The sequence below is a fragment of the Saccostrea echinata genome, unplaced genomic scaffold, assembly GCF_033153115.1.
Source record: "Saccostrea echinata isolate AGI-Se365-2 ecotype Australia unplaced genomic scaffold, CSIRO_AGI_Sech_v1 ptg000034l, whole genome shotgun sequence".
In the NCBI taxonomy this organism is placed as follows: domain Eukaryota; kingdom Metazoa; phylum Mollusca; class Bivalvia; order Ostreida; family Ostreidae; genus Saccostrea; species Saccostrea echinata.
Window position 1 is genome coordinate 300,873 of NW_026889783.1, and position 23,642 is coordinate 324,514.

The 23,642-nt window shown below is 34.5% G+C and overlaps 1 protein-coding gene across 1 annotated transcript in view; it reads right to left on the minus strand.

Moving 5' to 3' along the window:
- Positions 1-23,642, minus strand: part of LOC133199464 (piwi-like protein 1) — a 39,495-nt gene that overhangs the window by 8,234 nt on the left and 7,619 nt on the right. The window contains exons 4-17 of the mRNA XM_061335267.1: positions 21,389-21,439; positions 19,564-19,803; positions 16,608-16,803; positions 16,292-16,410; positions 15,970-16,050; positions 15,172-15,285; positions 14,874-15,062; positions 13,229-13,307; positions 11,602-11,703; positions 11,357-11,497; positions 10,237-10,542; positions 10,006-10,101; positions 1,393-1,509; positions 947-1,141 (exon numbers count right to left, since the gene is read on the minus strand). Coding sequence (XP_061191251.1) covers positions 947-1,141; positions 1,393-1,509; positions 10,006-10,101; positions 10,237-10,542; positions 11,357-11,497; positions 11,602-11,703; positions 13,229-13,307; positions 14,874-15,062; positions 15,172-15,285; positions 15,970-16,050; positions 16,292-16,410; positions 16,608-16,803; positions 19,564-19,803; positions 21,389-21,439 — 2,026 coding nt within the window. The remainder of the gene's footprint in view (positions 1-946; positions 1,142-1,392; positions 1,510-10,005; positions 10,102-10,236; positions 10,543-11,356; positions 11,498-11,601; positions 11,704-13,228; positions 13,308-14,873; positions 15,063-15,171; positions 15,286-15,969; positions 16,051-16,291; positions 16,411-16,607; positions 16,804-19,563; positions 19,804-21,388; positions 21,440-23,642) is intronic.

Here is a 23,642-nt window from a genome sequence, read left to right on the forward strand (position 1 = left end):
AATTAGGAAATTGACATCGGTTTTGTAAAAAAATGAATCCCACCATATGGCATGCCTAAACAAAGATTGTGTTAAAATTTCAAGCATCTGCGATAAGTAGTTGCTGAGAAAACTACGACCAAAATTTGCTATGTATGTGTCGGACAGATGCAGGGATAAACAGGAAGTTGACATCGGATTTGTTCCAAAAATGAATCCCATTATATGGCATGCCTAAACAAAGATTGTGTTAAAATTTCAAGCATCTGCAATGAGTAGTTGCTGAGAAAACTGCGACCAAAGTTTGTTATGTGTTGTATGTTATGTGTTGTACGGACAGACGCATGAATAAACAGGAAGTTGACATCAGATTAGTACAAAAATGAATCCCACCATATGGCATGCCTAAACAAAGAGTGTGCTAAAATTTCAAGCATCTGCGATGAGTAGTTGCTGAGAAAAGTACGACCAAAATTTTTTATGTATGGAACGGACAGACGCACGGATAAACAGGAAGTTGACATCGGATTCGTACAAAAATGAATCCCACCATATGGCATGCCTAAACAAAGATTGTGCTAAAATTTCAAGCATCTGCAATGAGTAGTTGCTGAGAAAACTGCGACCAAAATTTGTTACGGACAGACAGACAGACGGACAGACAGACAGACAGACACACAAGGGTATAACAGTATACCCCCCTCTCCTTTGGAGCGGGGGTATAATAATGAATTTATTCTATACTAGCTAAAACTTTAAGCATTTTCATTCAAAAAAAATTCCAACAAAGTTTAAATGACTGTCTATACCACTCAATCTTTCGTCAGCAATGAATTAAAAATTTTCCATATGCTTTTGTTTCAGTTTTATTGTGTTTTATTGTCACCAAGATAAGGGGTGACATTCAGGGGTCAGTTAACTTGCTAAATCCTGTCAGACCCTTGACGTTTTAATAACTAGCTAATACCTCATGATACTTCCTGATGGATGAAGTCAAACAAAGCTTGAGTCCATCAATGAGCTCCTGACCAGGCATCTGGAGTACTGTCTTAGAGTACCAGCGACTGCACATTTTGTTAGTGCTGGCTACAAACCCGGCTATTGATCTCTTATTGTGTGCTTTATCATGGTAAACATCTATTCCAACTACCATCAGATTGGACTATTTGAAAAAAAAAAAAAGAAGACATTGAAACACGCTTATGGTGCTTTGTTCAAAATGTAATTCATTATACCTATTAATTTTGAAAATTACTTCGCTATAAGCATAGATTCATTGAAAGCATATTCGCTATAAGTGTGTTTTACTGTGCCTTGTTGAATTAAAAAAAATATGTAATATATTTTAGATATCAGAGGAAAGCATTCACCTGTGCAGAAAAAAAATGAAAACTTTCATAAACTTAATATTACCATTGGAATATCTAATCCCCACAGCTCTCCTCCAAGCTTGCAGTTTATTTGTAGTGCAATTTTCTGTGTAACACTCCTCAACTTGTCTGGTTTAGCAATTGTCTTAGCTATGATAACCTTTCAACATAAAAGATACAAGAATGATACATATACACGTAAATGTTTGAATTCTGGTTTACAACAGACAGGTTATTAAGATTTAGAAATATGTCCATGGGACATGAACCCCATCCAAGGAACATTTGTAATGCAACATGAAAAAAGCATTGTCTGAATCAATTGTACTATAATGGAAGATATGAAGGGATAATTTTCATATACGTGTATTTCCATCACTTAGTACAGTTGTGTTTTGTTTTTGATTCCTGTAACATGGGGCCTCTGTTTATAAGGTCTCATCTTAAAGACCTACAAATTTCACTTCAGTTCTTCTTGAATACAAAACAGGTAATATATTACTGTAATAAAAATTATTGGAAACATGGCACATAGTTCATACAAGCAATTGACTGAGTGCTTTATTACATGCAAGAGAGGGTGTCAAATGTTTAAGGCGTGTCTGGTCTGGAAGTTAGGATGCCGTAGTCTTACAACACATGGCACTGATTTCAATAAATGATTTGAAAAACTTGGCACATTTTTAATATGATATACAATACAATTTAATCTACTACAGTTAAACTTTGTTATCTTGAAGTTGGCGGGACCGTTGATGAACTTCGAGATATCCGGGGGTTCGACATATCGAGGGTTATAATTCAAATGAACTTCAAATAAACAGGGTTCGACACTAACGTTAGTCCGTTAGTCTCAGACTAATACATTTTTATTCAGACTAATAAAATCTGTGGCTAATTAGTACGAACGGACCAATAAAAATTCCTGGAAAACAATATGAATATTTTACCAATGTCCGATTCTCCACAACTTTTACTGGAAAACCCCGCATTTATTTTTAGCTTTCTAGCTTCTTGGCAGGTAGTTAGACAATTTCGAGTGAGCGCTTAATTTTTCGACTGATTGATATGAAGTAAAACGTTTTAGCGATCATAATTTATATGACACATAAAAGAAAGATGTCAGACATTTTGGATGTAATGTAAGAGAAAAAGAACGAGATCGGGAATACGATCGTATTCGTTGATCACGAGATTTCAACGAATCCGTGCTGTGGAATAAACCCTATCAAGTAAATGCTTTGTTTCTTTAATAAAAGTATTAAAAAAACGTATATTGAAATGTTTATTTTTAAATTAATGTTACAAAATATTGATGTTTTCCTTTTTTTGACGGACTCATAAAATTGCATGCGGACTAGTAAAGTAAAGAAGCACTAGTCCGGCCGGACTAAACCCTAAAAAAGTTAGTGTCGAACCCTGATAAACTTAGTGCTGTGAACATGTACGTAATAGTAAAAACATGTCAAATTCCTTCTTGTTTGAAATTCTGTATGCGATTTCTTTAATATATACATGTACATGTATTTAGCAATAAAAAGATTTTTACATCCTCTTTATAATTCACAAAATAAAAACATTGTATAATATGCACAGAAGTATAATCTTTCTACCAACGCGGCAAGTCAACCTCTAGCATCGTTTCCCATGTATACATAACCGGATATCATCTATGCATTGTAAATTTAAAACCGGTCGCTGTCAGAATAAAGAAAACGAAATATACATTTTCTATTATTAGAAAACCATGTTCATATATGTATAGTCAGTTAAAAGAAATTATTTTACCATAATAAAATCAAATGCAAAAGAAAAATCACGCACTTTTGTCTAACAATAGAACAACACTGAACCACAGGACACTATAGCACAAGTTTTCACTGAGACACACGCTCACATGATGGTGTGTATAGACGATTGTAAATTCTGCACGCTCATACAGGAAAAATAAATTCTGTATGCGCGCATATTTCACATAGCATTAAATAGCGATTATCAAGATAAACGTACCCAAGCCACAAAACAACGTGTCATCCACGTGTATGCATAAGACTAATACACACAACCTTTGGCTTGCATAATTAAAATCAAGGTAAGCCATACATACACTTTGTATAATTATCGCGCTATTATTTGTTGATCACAGGAACACAGGTAACCCGAGCGTGACAGACAGGTGGGTGTTATCAATAGAGCATTCAGTTTACCTAACGGACTTGATCATCAGAGCGGAAAATTATCCTGACTTCGAGATAACGTATGTGATTTTAATGAATGGGTACACAATTTTACTTCGAGATAACCGGGGTGTTCGACATTACCGTGTTCGACATAGAGGGGTTTATTTTAATCATTTATAAAGCAAATTTCGTCGAGACCGCGGCCTTACTTCGACATATCCGGGGTATTCGAGATATCCGTGTTTGAGATTTAGAAGTTAAGCTGTATATAACTATGTTGGTATACATTCAAAATAACAAATTAAACAACAGATAACAGAAAAAAATAAAATATTGCAACTTAATAAAACAAGAGGCCCAAGGTCCTTAACGGTCACCTGAGTATAATACAACAATTTAGAAGTTAAATACACTGACAGATGAAGCTTTGTCGCCCTAAAGCAAGAGAAGTAGGAAGATCAGGATCAACAAAATAATTAGTCTAGTATTCAGTATCAACTCATAACTTAAGTTCTAATCTGTCCTCCACTTAATATTATCAACATGCAGACAAGTGCTTCTGTACTATTTTTAAACCCATATTAAGACCTCTAGCATTGACCTCTCTTATGGTCTTTGAAGAACTTTTAATAAGTTATTTTTGTCTCGTTTTTATTTATCTATTACTTACAGGTCTACCTGATTATTAAAACTAAGAAAGTACTTTTTGAATTATACAATAAACATTCTTGCATAATTATCTTATTCTATTAACCTTTCAAAAACATTATTTACAGTGATTAATTATCAAAGATGAATGGAAAAGGGGAATAACTTCTCTCTGTAGAATACAAATTAATAGAGCCCTGCCCAGGACCAGAATGCTTAGACGAATTGTCCAGATGTTCAAAAATCTGGTAGAAATACGCTTACTTATATCATTTAAACTTTTACTCAGTTTGCTTTCGATATGCCCAGAAGCAGAGAAGAATTTCACAGGTACAATGCATTTTCACTACAGACTCAACAAAGCCTTACCCTAACACCAGAACCCAAGACCAAAGGTCAAGAAAGTTACAAATTTGGAAGAGTTACCCTCATCATCATAACTATGGACTTCAAAGAATTAACACTTTTCCACTATATTATCAAAAGCCCCCCCCCCCTTCCTTGTTATGCCAGAACCCCTGACCCTAGGACCACAAGATTTAAAAATTCTGTTCGAAGCTCCCATCTTCATCATAGCTAAGCAATTTATTTATCAGCTCAACACTAGGGAGCACACAGGATTAGTTAATGATTAATTAATAGAATTAATGCATTTTCACTATATAATCAATAGAGCCCCCCCCCCCCCCTCAAGAACCCCAAAAACTGAGGCCATGTATTTAAAAATTTTGGAAGAGGCATCCTTGCCTATCATAATCATGCACTTAGTTTGTTTAAATAATCTCCAGTAGTAAAGAAGAAGATTTTCATAGAATCAATGCATTTTCACTATATAATCTATAGAGCCCCGCCCTAACACCGGAACCCCTGACCCTGGGGCCATGAAATTCACAATTTTTAAAAAGGCATCCTTATGCATCATAACCATGCACTTAGTTTGTTTAAATAATCTCCAGTAGCAAAGAAGAAGATTTTCATAGAATCAATGCATTTTCACTATATAATCAATAGAGCCCCGCCCTAACACCAGAACCCCTGACCCAGGGGCCATGGCTTTCACAATTCTAGAAGGGGCCCACCTCCTCATCATAACTATGTACTTAGTTTATCACCTTAATGCCCAGGAGCAGAGAAGAAGATTTTCAAAGAATTAATGCATTTTCACAATATAATCGATAGAGCCCCGCCCTAACACCAGAACCCCTGACCCTGGGGCCATGAATTTCACAATTTTGGAAGAGGCTCTCTTGCTCATCATAACTATGTACTTAGTTACTTAATTTAATACCCAGGAGCAGAGAAGATTTTCAAAGAATTAATGCATTTTCTTTAGATAGTTAATAGAGCCCCGCCCTAACACCAGAACCCCTGACCCTGGGGCCATGAATTTCACAATTTTGGAAGAGGCACTCTTGCTCATCATAACTATGTACTTAGTTACTTTACTTAATACCCAGGGGCAGAGAAGAAGATTTTAAAAGAATTAATGCTTTTTCACTATATAATCTATAGAGCCCCGCCCTAACACTAGAACCCCTGACCCTGGGGCCATGAATTTCACGATTTTGGAAGAGGCACTCTTGCTCATCATAACTATGTACTAAGTTACCTTATTTAATACTCAGGAGCAGAGAAGAAGATTTTCAAAGAAATAATGCACTTTCACTATATGATCTATATAGCCCCACCCTGGGGCCAGAACCCCTGACCCTGGGGCCATGAATTTCACAATTTTGAAAGAGGCACTCTTGCGCATCATAACTATGTACTTAGTTACTTTATTTAATACCCAGGGGCAGAGAAGAAGATTTTCAAAGAATTAATGCATTTTCACTATATAATCAATAGAGCCCCGCCCTAACACCAGAACCCCTGACCCTGGGGCCATGAATTTCACGATTTTGGAAGAGGCTCTCTTGCTCATCATAACTATGTACTTAGTTACTTTATTTAATACCCAGGAGCAGAGAAGAAGATTTTCAAAGAAATAATGCACTTTCACTATATGATCTATATAGCCCCACCCTGGGGCCAGAACCCCTGACCCTGGGACCCTGAATTTCACAATTTTGAAAGAGGCACTCTTCCTCATCATAACTATGTACTTAGTTACTTTATTTAATACCCAGGAGCAGAGAAGAAGATTTTCAAAGAATTAATGCATTTTCACAATATAATCTATAGAGCCCCGCCCTAACACCAGAACCCCTGACCCTGGGGCCATGACTTTCACGATTTTGGAAGAGGCACTCTTGCTCATCATAACTACCGTATAACGGGTATTTTCTGCGGTTGTCCAATTTTTGCGGAATTTGCGGATAGGACAAATCTGCAAAAATTACAATCGCAAAATATTTTTCAATATTTCTTCAGATATATATTTATACATGCAAGTATGATAAGTTGTGCGTATGTCACAGGATTCTCATTAATGCAAGAACCTGCGTACTGGACGCAGCAAAATTAATTGGGATGCAGCCTTCTTAAAAACGATGCGTCCGCAGACTCATGAAAATTCGGGTGTCATCGAAATTCGAAGATTTTAGATGTCAGGATTTGTCCAAAACATATTAAATCAAAACGTTCCTGTAGATAATATCAATTTATTAATTTTATACAAAAACATCTTTTCTTGTACCTATCTCTTTATTTTATACGGATATCTCTCGTCTCTCTAATCTTTTTCGGCGTTTAAAAACAAGTACTCTGAATGCATTTTATTTTTCACTAGCCCATTTAAATATTTCCTAGGTCTATGCCGGTTTTTCCAGAGGGTGAAACTTTATAGAATATTGGAAAAAGAAACCCACCCCCCTTTCTGACGTCATTACAACCCCATAATTGTTTGGACATTTCATATAAATTTTACGATAAAATTTCATAGAACTTACAGAATGGGGTAAAAATTGCAAATTTTACGGTACAATTGTGTCATACCACATGAGTGAATTAACGGGATTTTTGAAAGACGAATGTTCATATAAAAAAAAAGAGATTTTTCTAAGTTACATTTACATGATTAAGGTTGAAAAAACGTAATCTTCGAGGTTGCACAGCCTGGACATACCAATGCTTTCAAAAACATCAACAATTTATTAAAAAATAAAACTAATGGTGTATAATTTATAATATAAATAAGAAAGATGATGCTAATTAAACGTTAAAAAATTCATTGATGTATCTTAAGCGGTTTTAATTTTATGGCGCTAGTCCACGAACTTTCTGAACAACCCTCGTAGATGTACAAGTAAATGACTAAAAGAGATATCGCAATTATTAGTCCAAACTCCGATAGCTCCGATAGCTGCAAACAACACATAGTAGCTTTTCCTTCTTTCTTTAACACTTTTTTTCAATCTTGTGTTTTATCTTGAGACCACAATTACTGCTTGTATACACAATGTGGCTTGATTGTCTCGTGAATTTCACCTAATGCATAAGACTGACAGGATTAGTTACGCCTCATTGCACATGACACCTGTGATTGTAACGGTCAACTTTAGGTTACTTGATTATGCAACTGTTTGTTTGAGCTTACAATATAAACACCAGGTTAATTTTGATGGCAATTAACTATAAGTGTATTTTTAGAATATGGCTCGGATGCATTAATTATCTATATATTCAAATATTTTAATAGATCGCATAAAACGTTTGTAACAATGTAGAATAAAGATTTTTATTGTTGTTTGGGTGGACTGATACTGTAATAATTCATTTCAATTGGGACTTGACATAATTTTACAAAGACTAACTAAAAGATATTAGTTTTATTAAGCTTAATAGCTTAATACCAGTTCTCATGCACCTTTGATCAATATGTCTCAATAAATTCATGAAATGTAAACATGGCAGCTATCTGATAATTCTTAGAGTTTGGTGATCATACCCAGTAAATAATTTTTTGCGGTATAATGCAACCGCAGAAATTGAAAACGCAGAAATTAATTTGCTATCTTTTAGGGGTTAAATCGCAAAAATTTCCAACCGCAGAAAATACCCGTTATACGGTATGTACTAAGTTACCTTATTTAATACTCAGGAGCAGAGAAGAAGATTTTCAAAGAAATAATGCACTTTCACTATATGATCTATATAGCCCCACCCTGGGGCCAGAACCCCTGACCCTGGGGCCATGAATTTCACAATTTTGAAAGAGGCACTCTTGCGCATCATAACTATGTACTTAGTTACTTTATTTAATACCCAGGAGCAGAGAAGAAGATTTTCAAAGAATTCATGCATTTTCACTATATAATCAATAGAGCCCCGCCCTAACACCAGAACCCCTGACCCTGGGGCCATGAATTTCACAATTTTGGAAGAGGCTCTCTTGCTCATCATAACTATGTACTTAGTTACTTTATTTAATACCCAGGAGCAGAGAAGAAGATTTTCAAAGAAATAATGCACTTTCACTATATGATCTATATAGCCCCACCCTGGGGCCAGAACCCCTGACCCTGGGACCCTGAATTTCACAATTTTGAAAGAGGCACTCTTCCTCATCATAACTATGTACTTAGTTACTTTATTTAATACCCAGGAGCAGAGAAGAAGATTTTCAAAGAATTAATGCATTTTCACAATATAATCTATAGAGCCCCGCCCTAACACCAGAACCCCTGACCCTGGGGCCATGAAATTCACAATTTTGGAAGAGGCACTCTTGCTCTTCATAACTATGTACTTAATTACCTTATTTAATACCCAGGAGCAGAGAAGAAGATTTTCAAAGAAATAATGCACTTTCACTATATGATCTATATAGCCCCACCCTGGGGCCAGAACCCCTGACCCTGGGGCCATGAATTTCACAATTTTGGTAGAGGGCTCAATGCTTATTACAATGATGCCAACAGTTTGACTGCTTGATGTCCAGGAGTAAAGAAGAAGATTTTTAAAGATTGCATTATTTTTGGTGGTTTTAGCCCCACCTCTCAGGCCCCAGGGGGGCAGGGACCATGAAATTCACAATTTTTGTTCCCCTTCACCCATAGATGCTATATGCCAAATCTGGTTGAAATTGGTTGAGCGGTTTCAGAGAAGAAGCTAAAAATGTTCAAATGTTAACGCACGACGCACACCGACGGACGAGAACGGATAGCAATAGGTCACCTGAGTGACTCAGGTGACCTAAAAATAAACAACCTATGGAATTTTTATACTTAAAGGTCCCAACCCCTTATTCTGTAAGAAATTTACCCTCGATATCTCAAATCCTTGGATATCTATCTTGAAGTTTTTTTTTTGGCCCATTCAAGTTCCATTCAAGTTGGAGATAATGAGGTTTGACTGGTCTCTTTGTTTTTATGTCCGATAGAAATCGAAAATGATCCTCAAAAATGTGAAAGTTGCAAACCAAATGACTAATAAAATTTCTCAAGTTTCAAATTCTGATATCTTAAATTGTTTCTCCGAAACTAAGGTAAATACAAAATGAGGTATGGTAAGGTCAGGGTCATAGGGAAGGTAAAGGTCAGAGAATTATGATACAGTTTAAAATTCTCACCAATATGCATCAGTGTATAAGTTTTGATAAAAATACCTCAAATAGTTTCTTTGAAAATTATTTTAATGCAAAATTAGGGATAGTGAGGTTGAGGTCATAGGGAGGATCAAGGTCAGAAACTTTTACCACAGTTGAATAGTTCTCACCAAATTGTATCTTAGTATGAAGTTTGATGTAAATATCTTGAACATTTTCTTTGAAACTTTGTGATGGACAGACAGATTGAAGGATGCAAGACAGACACTATATACCCAGCCATATTCATGACGGGGCACTAACTTTGCTTAAACAAAATGATGTAAAAAACATTAAGTACCTGAGATGGGACTGGCATTTCAACACAGCATATTTTCTTGATGGCGGAGTATTTATCATCTCTGGATGTTGGACAAATAACCACCATACACTGGACCTTTAAAATAAGTCAAAAAACTCTTATCTTTGCCTAATCTTTTTCCCCATCAGTAAAATATAAAGGTAATTAAAAAGCACAAAAGTTAAGAAACCAATATTTATCTTTGATTTTTTTTTTTGCGGCATAGAGTACCAATGGATTGATGTTATCTCTAAGGCTCCCACTCAAAGTGTCCACACGATCATCACGAAGCTCACAGCATGTAGGCTTATTACACTGAATGCCCATCTGCCGGCAGCAATTTTGCATCATGTTTATAAATTCCGTGGCCTTGCCTGCATCACGCTTAACAAATATCACAGTCCAGTTCTTCAGGTCAACAGGAGTGAGGACCTTGTTGCGGGTAGCATCTCTGCTCCAGTCAGCCTGGGGTCCTGCCATACACGTGTAATTGTTACCAAAGATGATCTTCTCTTGCTGAGCTTGTCTACCATCAATCTGTAAAACAAAATCAAATTGAGAAATATTTGTTTAATATACGTCTCCCTTCATAGTGATTGAGAAGGGCTTGCAAAATGTGCCATGTCGCACTGAAGTGAAAAATGGTGTTTCAAATCAACAATTGGCAGTGCCATAGTGCGCATTCAATTTTTAGCAATTTTTGCTATGGACTTGCTTTATAGTTTTACTTTGTTTTAAATGCAGTCATTTTAATGTAACAAATATCACTGGTTAAAACCAATCAAATAAAAGTAGATACCAATAAATTATTTCCTTTTATATGAAGCACTTAAACAGGACAAAAGGTACAATACCTTACTCCTTCACAATGCTCAATCAAAAGAACTATATACTGTACAGGCATATCCCTGCCCCCATAAAATTATATTTTGAAAATCTTGAGACATATGCACAATTTTATAAATTGTATGAAGAAATCTGGATTAATAAAATCTACATGTATTATTGATTGGGGAAAAAAAGGCATTATGTCTCTGTGACATCACTAACTACTGAGATTTCCCGTTATTTTATTAAAAAGAGGGGAAACATTCAAATTTTGTCTTTAGTTTTTATAGAGTGCAAACTTGCTTAGGAATGCTACTACCACATATTTCAATCACATTATCCTTCTACATATTATACGAAAAGATCAAGTCAGAGCAGACCTGTGCTCAATATTTTCTAATCAAATTCTTGGTGTAAAATCCACTTTTTTCATTCAAGTTCACTGAAATGTTAAATTCATTTTTTGACATCATATTTAACTTGTGATGTATATATATGTCTGCACTACCTCCATGACACTTACATTTATTGTATTTTCAGCAAAGCTCAGCCCCCAGTTAGTCAGTTCTTTTTTGGCATCTGGGTTGCTATTGACAGCATTAATAAATTTCCTCATAGTGGCCACTCTTTGTTCTGGTGTAACTCTGGTGTGTGAGGCAAGATCCTACATGAAATTGACATTTAATTATTTAACAGAACCATCACTCTAAACACTGAACCTTTGAACTATAAATGCATCAAGACTAGATAATCTGAGAGTCAGCATACCTTCATTACTCTGAAGTCTTGCCTCAGTTCATCAGTAAGCCCAGTCAAATAGCAAAACTCTGGTATAAGGCAAATTGCTTCACTTTTTTCAGGCACTTTCCCCTATAAAGGTAAACAATTATGTGTGATAAGAATTTTCTTCTATATCTGATTATATTGTACTTATGCCTGCTATCAAATCTTTTATATAGAGTGTAATGTATGATTTATTATATCATGATAAATTCATATAATTTGCCTACAATATTAGTCTTAAAAGTAAACTTATTTCAGAGAAGCAAATCCATTTCTCTTCATTCAAACATGATAGAAAGCCAAGCCCCCCCCCCCCCCCTTTCACCTTTCTCTTCCCATTAAAACATGCTTATAGCTACAAAAGTTAGGGATGAACAAATTTGATTTGTTAAAAATGTACTTCATTAAAACAAATAAATTCATAGTATGTTTTAAAACTACAGGAAGTAAATCCCTTTACTGTTAGTGTGAATTCATTGCAAGTTTGTTTGCTGTTATTGTATTTTACTGTATACATGTGTGAGGGTTCGGGGCTGACAAATAGATTTTTTTAGGCACTTGTCCAAGGGCAAGTGCATGGTCAAAATTCACTTTCCCTACCTGAATATTTGCTTGTCCCACCATAAACTATTTTCATATTTATATATACATGTATTTAAAAAAAATGGAAGACAATACATGTACTGAGTAGATCATGCAAACCTTTAAAATACAAAGCTTAAGATCTATGACTTGCATATGGATTTTATTTTATTTCAAGTACCTTGCCCACGGGCAAGTGGTTGATAGAATTTCACTTGCCAACCCTAAAAATTCACTCGCCCCAGGCGTTGGGCAATGGAATTTGTCAGCCCCTGAGGGTTGTCCCACTAAATCATAGTTCATGTTTATAGTGGAAAGGAGGACATAATGACAACTCATCGTGATCGTAAAGCACACAGGAATGCCATAAAAACTTCTGTTTAACTTCAAACGATGTCAATACCAATGCTAACAAATAATATGCAGAACAAACAGTTTCCAAATAATTTATTTACAAGTGGCATCAAAGGTTTAATATTTAACTATTTGAAAAAGCACCCCACCTAAACACAAAGATAGAAACCTTATTACTGCAATTCAACTAGTCAGAAAACTGAAAAAGAGAAATAGTAGACTGGGTTGGCTGTGGTAAGCCCATAGTCCAGCAAATTTCATCAGAGAGGTTCGAATATAATGACTTAACTGTTTCATTCAAAATGTATTAAACTGAAAGGGTACTAGTATATTGCCATCAAAAATACATTTGCAAGCTGTAGAAATTTCTGTGACCTCGGCCAAGAACTATACAACGCTAAATTCAATAAGCTGGGTGACTAAATTCCTTTGTCACTTTTTTATTTGATGAAATATTGGATTGAAATTAATAATGTATAAATTTAAGTCATTAACAGTTAATAAGATTTGAAGAGAATGCAGTCATAATTATTTTTTTTAGGTAAGTGTAACATCTACAATTTAGCAGGACAACCCTTGAAACATTGTTTAGAATGCAGGGTCAAAACTTAAAAAGTGAAAATTGGTTTGATTATCTTATTATATGGGTTTAATTATCTTATTACAGTTTACTTACTCCAGGCAATTGTTTCTTTTTTGGTCTATGCAGCAGTAGAGGTTGTTCTTGATCAGTAATCTCCTTATGATAAGCATTCCTAGAAGACAAAAATATTGGTATATCTATTCCCAAAGCTCACTTCAACAAATGATATCTTAAATAATTTTCCAATTATGAGCCTGACAAGGTTTTACCATATTTGGTCATATCTTAATTAAAGGTTACAGTGACTCTAACACTAAAATTTAGTGTTGTCAAATCGGACGATCTTTAGTAACTGGTTACTCGCATGATTTTTCTTGAGATATCAAAACATTCTTGTTCGCAGTATATGCATATTGTATATAAAATTGTTACAATTTCTACTTTTATCTCATCATTTGTATATCAGTATATACAAAACACAAATGCACTGCAAATGAACTTTATTTATAATTACAAACAAAAAACATCTACTAAATAAATTTAATCTCGAACACCCCGTAATCGTTGGCTGTTTTGCGTTTTATATATTGCTGCTTTCAAAGTTAAACGTCAGTCTGAGATGGTTAAGCGTATTTTAAAATTATCCAATCAATGTATGTTAATTCCATTTCACATAATTAACACCTCAAGGATTCATATTCAGCAATTCTTCTAAAAATATTTCCATGCTTTCGATGCATGTGGCGGCATCTTCTTTAATCTTGTACTGCGGACTAGCACAGGTGTATGGGAGGTAATTATAATTAAATCAAATCCTAAAACTTGTATACCCCTTGGCAATCAAAGCCATCAATTAGATAAAATGTGAAATACTAATTTAAAAAAATGGATCGCATTTGTAAAACGCTAGGTCTTACTAGACTAGACTAACGTTAAATAATGGTAAATAAAATGAGACATTTTAAGTAAAAATACATTATTCCTAGTAATTCAATATATCCGAGTAACCAGGTAGCAGTTTTACTAACCGATACTCGCATCGTTCGACGATTAACCGATAACCGGGTACTCATTGACAACACTAGTAAAATTGTATGACACCTTGCTTTCGCATTAGCTCTTCTGGTCTCTGACCAGTAGAGGTAAAGGTTGTGCATCCCTTCTCCACTACTATACTTTACTATACAGTTGAACTTTGGTATCTCGCACACTGATATCTCAAACACCATGGATATGTCGAAGTGATTTGAAGTTCCAACAGCTTATTCTTTAAGTACATGTATTTTACCCTCAATATTAAATATTGAGGGTAAAATACATGTACTTAAAGAATTGATTATTTCGAATCCTCCAATATCTGTTTTTTCTTGGTCCCATAGAGTTCAAGATAATGAGGTTGGACTGTATACCAGTTTTTTTTGTTTAAATTCTCACAGAACTCCTTTATCATACTATACCAAGTTAGATTGTCTCTAGACCCCATGTAAGAGAGTAACTTTAATTTGGGTCACATATAGTGAATCCAATCACAGAACAAAAAGCCCTTCCCAACTTAATCTAAAGTGTGCTAGAAATGTCCGAATGGAATTTTACAAACATTTATTACAAATTTTAAACCTAATCCAAAATGAAGAATGCTAGACAATGCCTGAAATACATGTATGAGTTCAAAACCAGAAATATTTTTTACTTGCAATTTTGCAGTCTACAAAAATTACTAGGACACAATATGTATTACCTGTAGTAATCTACAAAGGAGAGCTCTGATCCTTGGCTTGTCTTAAAGGTGTGGAGTGGAGTTTTTGACCACAAAATGTCATCAATGCGGTAAGTTTTGTTATTGTAACGTGTGAGGACTATTGTTCCTACTAAAGACCGTGTGCACTCATCCTGAAAGCCATTAGGATTTTTCTGCACACACGTTTTCCTGTAAATAATACATAGGTACACACATATGAATATTTTCACTTTAGTAATATGTCACTTCATCACATTCATTACTCCTTTACACTTTTGCAAATCTGTACAGATCTTACATCAACTGGAGTACAGTTTCTGTTCTTAAAACTCTGTGACTAGCATCTACTAGGAGCATGAGACCATCTTCATTTTCGCACACAGATGTGATATACCCTGGCCAGACTTCCAGCCTACAATGAATACATTTAAATCATCATAAAAACTAGAAATATGTCCATAGGACATGTATTCCCCACCCAGGGTGCATTAGTAATGCAACATGAAACGAAATGTACCTTGCTTCTTTCGATCTAACACAAGGGTAAATGAGGAATAGTGAGGTCATCTCACAGGGAAGGTTTAGGTTATAAATATTATGATACAGTTCAATAGCTCTCACCACTTTGCATTAGTGTATGAAGTTTAATGAAAATATCTTGAATAGTTTGAAACTGAGCCAAATGCAAAATAATATAGTAAGATCAGTCATACATGTAGGTAAGGTCAAGGTTAAAAAGGACACAGTTGAATTCTTCTCACCAATATGTATCATTGTACAAGTTTACATAAAGTCATCTTGAATAGTTGCTTTGAAACTGTGCTAAACGCAATGTGTGACAAATGGATAGATGGAGTGTTGGAAGGATGGAAGACGAACATGACAAACACTATATAACCCAGTCATATTCATCATATTCATGGCAAGGCATAAAAACAAAATTGACTTTCTGAAAACACAATGTACAAATACATGAACATGATTGGTTCAAAACATTCTCTGCACAAACAAAGATCTTCCACTGCATAATTAAACAACTCTACATTTCTTTCCTGAAGATCTGAGAGAACATTTTGACAGGTCAATAATAAGCTACCTGTGTTGTGGAACAACAGATGGCGTTTTGGGGTTGTAGTAATAACGACCAACTTGAACCATTTCAAGAATGTTCATCACTCTGAAAGAAGAAAAAAAAATATGCTTTACAAGATTAAAAAAAATCAATGAAAAAGTTTACTACAACTTGTCACTTATTTTTCTTTTCAGGATACCCTGTATATATATATTTACAAAACATATTCATTAAGCAAGTAATTCATTTTCCAAAGGATTTACTTTCGAATTAGCTTAATTAGCTTAATTTGTTGAATTTGTAGAATCTGTAGATCAAATTAAGACATGTTCCAAAAATAACAAACCTTCTAAATATGATATTATACAGAGGAACACATTGCTCTGGCAATATCACTTTCGTTAATCTAATGGTTATAGTTATATCAACGCCATCAGTTGGCCGCTTACTCTGCAGCACTGTCTCCTAGAAACAGAAAATTTCCCAAAATTGACTGAGAACTAGACTGGCAAAAGTAATACTCCCTTAAAAACAAATGCACATTTTTTTTCCTAAACACCAAATTCTATGACATATTTCACACGTCTCAACTGTCTAAGAATTGCCTGAAATTTTTAATTCTTGTTAAAACGTGTCCTCAGTTTATGCAACCGCCAACTCACCTGATCTGAGAGGCGATGTGGCAAATACAGAATGAATCCATCAAATGCTTTAGTGAACCCAATGACATCCCGAACATTGTTCACTAGTTTAAATCTCATATTCTTAGAGTCAATGCTTGGAGAAAAAGATACATGGTACTGATACACTCCTGCATTCTCACATTTGATCCTGATGTAATTTCCTGATAAACTCATTCTGCAAAATAGAAAACACAACTAAATCATAAGTTGAAGAGAAAAACAAGGAAACATCACAATATAGTACTACATTGCATCTTGGCATAAATGTATACCATGTACATGCAAGAACTCATCAATTTACTGGGAATTGTGACGTTAGATTCTGAGCCAGAGTGAGTTCTGATTCACATAAACGTACACAGAGAAAAAAAAAACATGTACCCTTTTCCGTATCACATTCCACAACAGCCCAAAACACGCCGTGAAGCATGACGATTCAGTGTGGACAATCAACTGATGATCAATTTAGGAGTAGATGATCTCCTTATAAGGATTAAATTCTCTGTACATGTAAATTTGTCATAAATAGTTTACAAAAAATAAAGATTCAGTGTGCAGTAATGACGTCTCGTAATGACCAGTTTCAGATAAGTTCAGCAGGCCATGACGTATGACCAAAGGAAATGTATAATTCTCTTCTTCCCTTAAAATGTCCCTCCCATTTCTGTTTTTTTTTTTTTTTTTTTAAATTTCTTTCTTTTTTTTTTGGTTCTTTTAATACGTCTTTGCATGTTCATCAATGTTTTAGAGTTACCTCCAATTTGTATATAAAGTCTTCTACATTTTTAGCACCGGAGCATGTGGAGAAGTAAACATAGGATAGCGACTTAAAGCAGAATTATGTCTCTGGTTATATTAGTCATGATAAATATATTATCATAAGTAAGTTTTCAAAGTTATACCATAATAAGATGTCAATTGTTCGTGTATTTGTGTCTGCATTAAAAAAATTAACAGAGGCCCAGGGGCCACATTGCTCACCTGAGCACTCTGGCTAGGAAAAAGCAGAAATCAGTTCAGTCTTGAAAAGTTTAAATATAAAACTGGTTTGGGGGTGGGGTGGGGGGGGGGGGGTATTTAACTAACTTGAATCTTAACTTCATAGGGATGCTTTTGAATTAATATGACAAATAATTGCTTTGCTGTTCTTAAGAAATTTTTGATTGATATATCCTTTATATTACTTTGTATGATCCCCTGTTAAGGCCCCTCTATTCTCCAGGGGATCATGATTTGTACAAATTTGAATCTACATTACCTGATAATGCTTCCATTTAAATATGACTTATGGCTTTGCTGTTCTTGAGAAGAAGATTTTTAAAGATGTTCCCTTTATATTCCTATGTAAAACTTTGATCACCCATTGTGGCCCCACCCTACCCCTGGGGGTCATGATTTGTACAAATTTGAATCTACATTACCTGATGATGCTTCCATTTTAACATGACTAATGGCTTTGCTGTTCTTGAGACGAAGATTTTTTTAAGATGTTCCCTTTATATTCCTATGTAAAACTTTGATCACCCATTGTGGCCCCACCCTTCACCCGGGGGTCATGACTGGAACAAACTTGAATCTACACTACCTGAGGATGCTTCCATATAAATAAGACCCATAATGGCTTTGCTGTTCTTGAGAAGAAGATTTTTAAAGATTTTTCCTATGTATTCCTATGTAAAACTCTGATCCCTCATTGTGGCCCCACCCTACCCCCGGGGGTCATGATTTGAACAAATTTGAATCTACACTACCTGAGGATGCTTCCATATAAGTTCCATAATTTCAAGCACAGTGGTTTTTGAGAAGAAGATTTTTAAATGATGCCATTAATTTTTCATGAATTCATAATTATCTCCCCTTGGAAGAAGGCGTGGCCCTTCATTTGAACAAACTTGATTCCCCTTTACCCAAGGATACTTTGTGGCAAGTTTGGTTGAAATGGCCCAGTGGTTCTTGAGAAGAAGATGAAAATGTGAAAAGTTTACGACGACGACGACTATGACGACAGACAACGGACAAATTTCAATCAGAAAAGCTCACTTGAGCCTTTGGCTCAGGTGAGCTAAAAATACTACTGCAAAAATTTTGGTCTGATTTCAATAAAACTTGTAAAAAGAGCAATATTTATTCTGTAAATGGTTGTTGATCATTGTTACAGTGGTCAAAAAAATCGTTCTGTGAATAACTTCTATCAAAATGTTCATCTTCCATTCTGTTGGTCCAATTTTAATAAACTTATTCTGCTTTTTTTTTTTATTTTAACTTCTGTTGTTGCCATGGTAAATAAATTAATCTGTGAATCAACCATTGATTTTGAAATCTAGATGGGCTCAAACATTCCTTTCTGCTTTCAATCGCAATTCACTTTCGTGCAGCTTCCTCATTGGTTAAATTTTCAGATGTGGAGAACCCTGTGCCTAAACAAACACTCTGCTAAAATTTCAAGCATCTGCGATGAGTAGTTGCCTAGAAAACTGCATGGAAATTTGGTACGGACAGACACAAGGATAAACAAGAAGTTAACATTGGATTCAAACAGAAATGAATCCCACCATATGGTATGCATAAACAAAGACTGTGCTAAAATTTCAAGCATCTGCAATGAGTAGTTACTGAGAAAACTGTGACAAAAATTGTTACAGACTGACAGACACACAAGGGTAAAACAGTATACCCCCCTCTCCTTCAGATTGTGGGTATAATAAATGGAATTATGTACCTTAGTATAGTGTACTTGTGTACTAAGTCTTATTGAAATTGGACCAAAACTGTAGGAGAGGCAGCGTTTTGAAAGAATTTTAATGAAATCTCTGGTCTCTGACCAGCAGAGCTAAAAACCTATATACATGTATTTTTTCATTGACCATTTAATAAATGACATTATCAAAACCCCTTTATACTTCAGAGTGAGATAAATTTATTTCTATCAACATACAGTTTGCCTGCAGTGCCTGATTTATGTACAACAGGTGGGCGATCCAGAGCCATCTTGCTGAGTCTGCTACTAGGAGGATCTGAAGAACCTTTGCTTGGTGCCACTCCTGACTGAGATGTGACTGAGGGAGTAGGTGTGGACTCCTGAGAGGTACTGACTGGAGGCTGTGGGGGTGGTTTAACTTGTGGCATCTGTGGTGCTGGTGAAGGTACTGTTATGCCCCCTCCTCTTCCAGCATTTCTGGTGGAAATAAAAAAAAAGATGTAATGTGACGTACACATAATACACTCAAACGTTCTCACAAAACCATAGCTCTATTGGGTTACTCTTAAAGTTTCTAAAGAATGCTTGTAACATAAGTTCTCTGAATTAGCTTGTTAATTATACATTTCCAGAATTAAGTATCTTGATGTTTTCTGAACTTGTTCTATGATTTATTGAAATGAAACCAAAACTGTATGAGAAGTACTGGGCTTAATTGACCCTTTCTGGTACAGGGTCTTGTACCCTTTCAAATGGGGATTTTAAATTGAACAAGTGGCAAAATTTGGAAATATTGATGTCTAATATTAAGTTTTAATGTTGAATAAAGAGTAAAATTGAAGGCCTATTCCCTATTAACATTTTCAGAATCACCAAAATCTCAAAATTCAAGTTTTTTTTAAATATAAAAAGCACTGAAATGTTCAATTTGCTTGTCATTTGGGAATTTTTACCTAAATTTTGGGAAAAAGAACAAATTTTCAATTGGGACAGGGTTCTTTTATCGGACCTAGATGAGAAGGTTAATAAGCCCTGCATAGTAGATTTTAGACTGATTGAAACAGAAAATTCCCTTTGTGAGCCATGGTTCATCCAAATTCATTTGGAGTTATCTTTCAATACTGTATCGTCTGAATTTTAATCATCCAAGTTAGTACATTTTCATGTGACAGGTCACTTTTCTCAGTCTATACAAAAAAAAAAACATGTCTTGAAAATATACTTGATTGCTGAATTTTGAACTTTATAGGGCAGTCACAGGGGGAAAAAATCTCAGACACAGATTAGTGATTGGGGTCTAGAATGAGCAATTTGCTCACTGGAAAGTGTTGCCTGAAATTTTACTTGCCCAACTCAAAAATTCACTTATACAAGAAAATAAAACAAGACAAATAGCATTTTACTGGCCTGGCATCATTGCTGAAATCAAAAAAAAAAAAAAATTATGTAATCTTAGTACAGTGTACTTGTGTAACAAGTCTTATTGAAATTGGGACTTAAAACTGTATGAGGAGCAGTTTTGAAAACCTGTTTAGAGACAGACAATGGACATCTTACTATTGTATCAGCTCTTCTAGTCTCTAACCAATAGAGTTAAAATTCGTTACATATTTGTTTGTTTAATTTTTCAAGGTAAAATGTTTTCATCAAAACAGAGAAAAGGATTTTTTTCACATGTATATTTTTACTAAGAAACATTTCACAATCCAGAATTATGAGTGTTGATCAGGTTAGTTTTTATTTTTCCAATCCTATTTCCGGTAGTGAAATGGTGTTTATAAATGATCATTTCTCTGTTTAATACGTAGATTCAAGTTGCTGAAGTAGTTGATCATTTTTTGCTAAGATTTTTATTCATGTTTTGTTACAAGTAAGATATTAAGGTTTTTTTCCTATGTTTTCTTACTTTCACAGGCAGGTTAGTTTGGCACAATAACTTACTTTCCAAGACAATTTTCCACATTCCGGGCTATGGGAAAATGTAATTCTAGACCCTGGATTTTTAAAACATGTTAACTAAATCTGTAATTTAAACATACATACCTCTGCTTTCTCAACTTACTTTATTAGAGCTTGAAGATTTGCAACTCCTCTACCCCCGGAAGCAGGAAGAGTAAGTTGTTGTGCTAAAGAGAAAAAAGGTTTTATGTCAGAAAGAAGAATTTTTTAAAAACTGAATGTAAATAAATGCTTAATTGTTGGTATTTAAATGTTTCTGATATCAAAAACATGTCTCTATTAAGCATAAAGCATTTAGCAAAAACATTTATACAATTTGAAGCCTTTAAGGTAATTGACCTTGAATACCTTGGAAATGTCAAGGTTATAATGAAAATAAAGTGCACCACCACAGCACATGATATGCCCCTTACATATTGTTCAATCCTCATAAACAGATTAGAGTGCAAGGAAAAAGTCAAGTCAACCTTGATACAAAGATTTTAATAATTTTTCTATCCTAATGTTTAATAAAAGTGCCTCTCCTGTGCTGTAGTAATTAATTAGAATGAATAATACATCAAATATTCCTTAACTGGTTGTGTTAAAGAGTTTTACAAATGGCCATCTGCAGTTCTGTTAATTGTATTTTTTATGAATAATGAACAATGCTACAACCTAATAAAACATCAAAACACTAATCATTATTTTTGTTTTTAGACTATAAAACTGTCATCTTAATGAGACATGACACTCTAAAATTTGTTTTTGAGATATAAGATTAAAATTGAAACACTATATTGTACAATATTAAATTAATTTTAATAAGGAATTTTGAATGACTAGCCAATATTGAATAAGTACTATTTAATTTGACAGATACTATCAACTGCAATTAAGATGCCAGATTTTTCTGTCCAGTTCCTAAGAGATATAGAGATCAGAAATATTCTTACACTAAAATCATCAATTAATCTCTAATTCGACAGACTTATCAAAATGCTCCTTGAAACACCATTGCTTGATAATTACATCCTTGAGACAAGTGGAATTTCTCTTGCTACTGACACAATAGAAGTATTATATTTTTTATATAATACTGTGTACCTAACCATGAAAAAAAGGCATTTTCTTCATTTAACAATTTTTAATACGGTTACTGCTATGGTGTAACTTAAAAACATATTTTTCTTAAATTTCACCTTAATATAAGATCACAGTGACCTTTAAGTAGGATGCAACACAATCTGATTAAAATCAGATCCTCTGATCCGCTCACATAGATCACTACAAAAGGATCTGAAGAAACCTCATTCAGGGTCATCTCCTGGCGACCTTTCTAATAAAAATGTTCATTAAAATTTTGACTAATCAGAGATGGTACTTATGCGACATTCAGGAAAATGAATGTAGAAGTGAAAGAAGCTGTGGAGAAGATCTTACATAACAAAGAGCTAAAAATCAAGGCAAAAGCAAATACTTAATATATTTCTGTATACAGAAAAGGCTGTGGTTGTTTTTTTTTTTGACAGACTACGGAAACCAGGTCACGATTTACCGTTCGTGTATCAGTGGGGATTTTACTTCTGTAACTGAATTCCAAGATACTTCTAAATTCATTGAAGCAAACGTTTGATTGGATAATTGAAAGGTCACCCTGAGATGACACTGAATGGTGTTCCTACAGATCCTTGAGTAGCAATCTGTGTGGGCAGATAGATACTCGCCTATAAGTCAGTCCGCCTATAAGTCGGATGTAATTTTTTAGTTTATTTTGGAGGGATTTGCCATTGACCCGCATATAAGTCTGTACAACTTTTTGCAAGAACCGGCTGACAATTTCAAATCAGTGTTTTAATGATGTTTTTACCTGGTTTAAGTAATTTTTTTTTTTAAAGATGAAAAAAAAATAAGTAATGCACACTTAAAATAAAAATTAAATTATTGAAATATGTAAATACTTGTACTTCATGCATAATCTTAGAATACAAAAATGATATACTATATCCAGACTTTTTTCAACAATAATCGTCAGATACGTTTATAAAATACTACGTTGCCGTTCAAAATAATGCCAATTTTTTATGACTCTCCTATAAGTCGGACATAGAGTTTTGGACCAAAATTTAAATCCCAAAAAACCGACTTATAGGCTAGTATATACGGTATTGTATTAAAGGTTTAAAACTAATAGGTTTTGAAAATCAATGACAAAACTGAAAATCAATTCGGACTGTGGTTGTTGTTAAACTATTGGAAACCCATGACATTCGGATACTAACAACATGTACCATTTCTGAAATTTAAATAAAAAAAAATATTTTCCCTACCTACCGACCCGACCCAATCGTATAAAGACTAAGTCGGCGACACCAAAC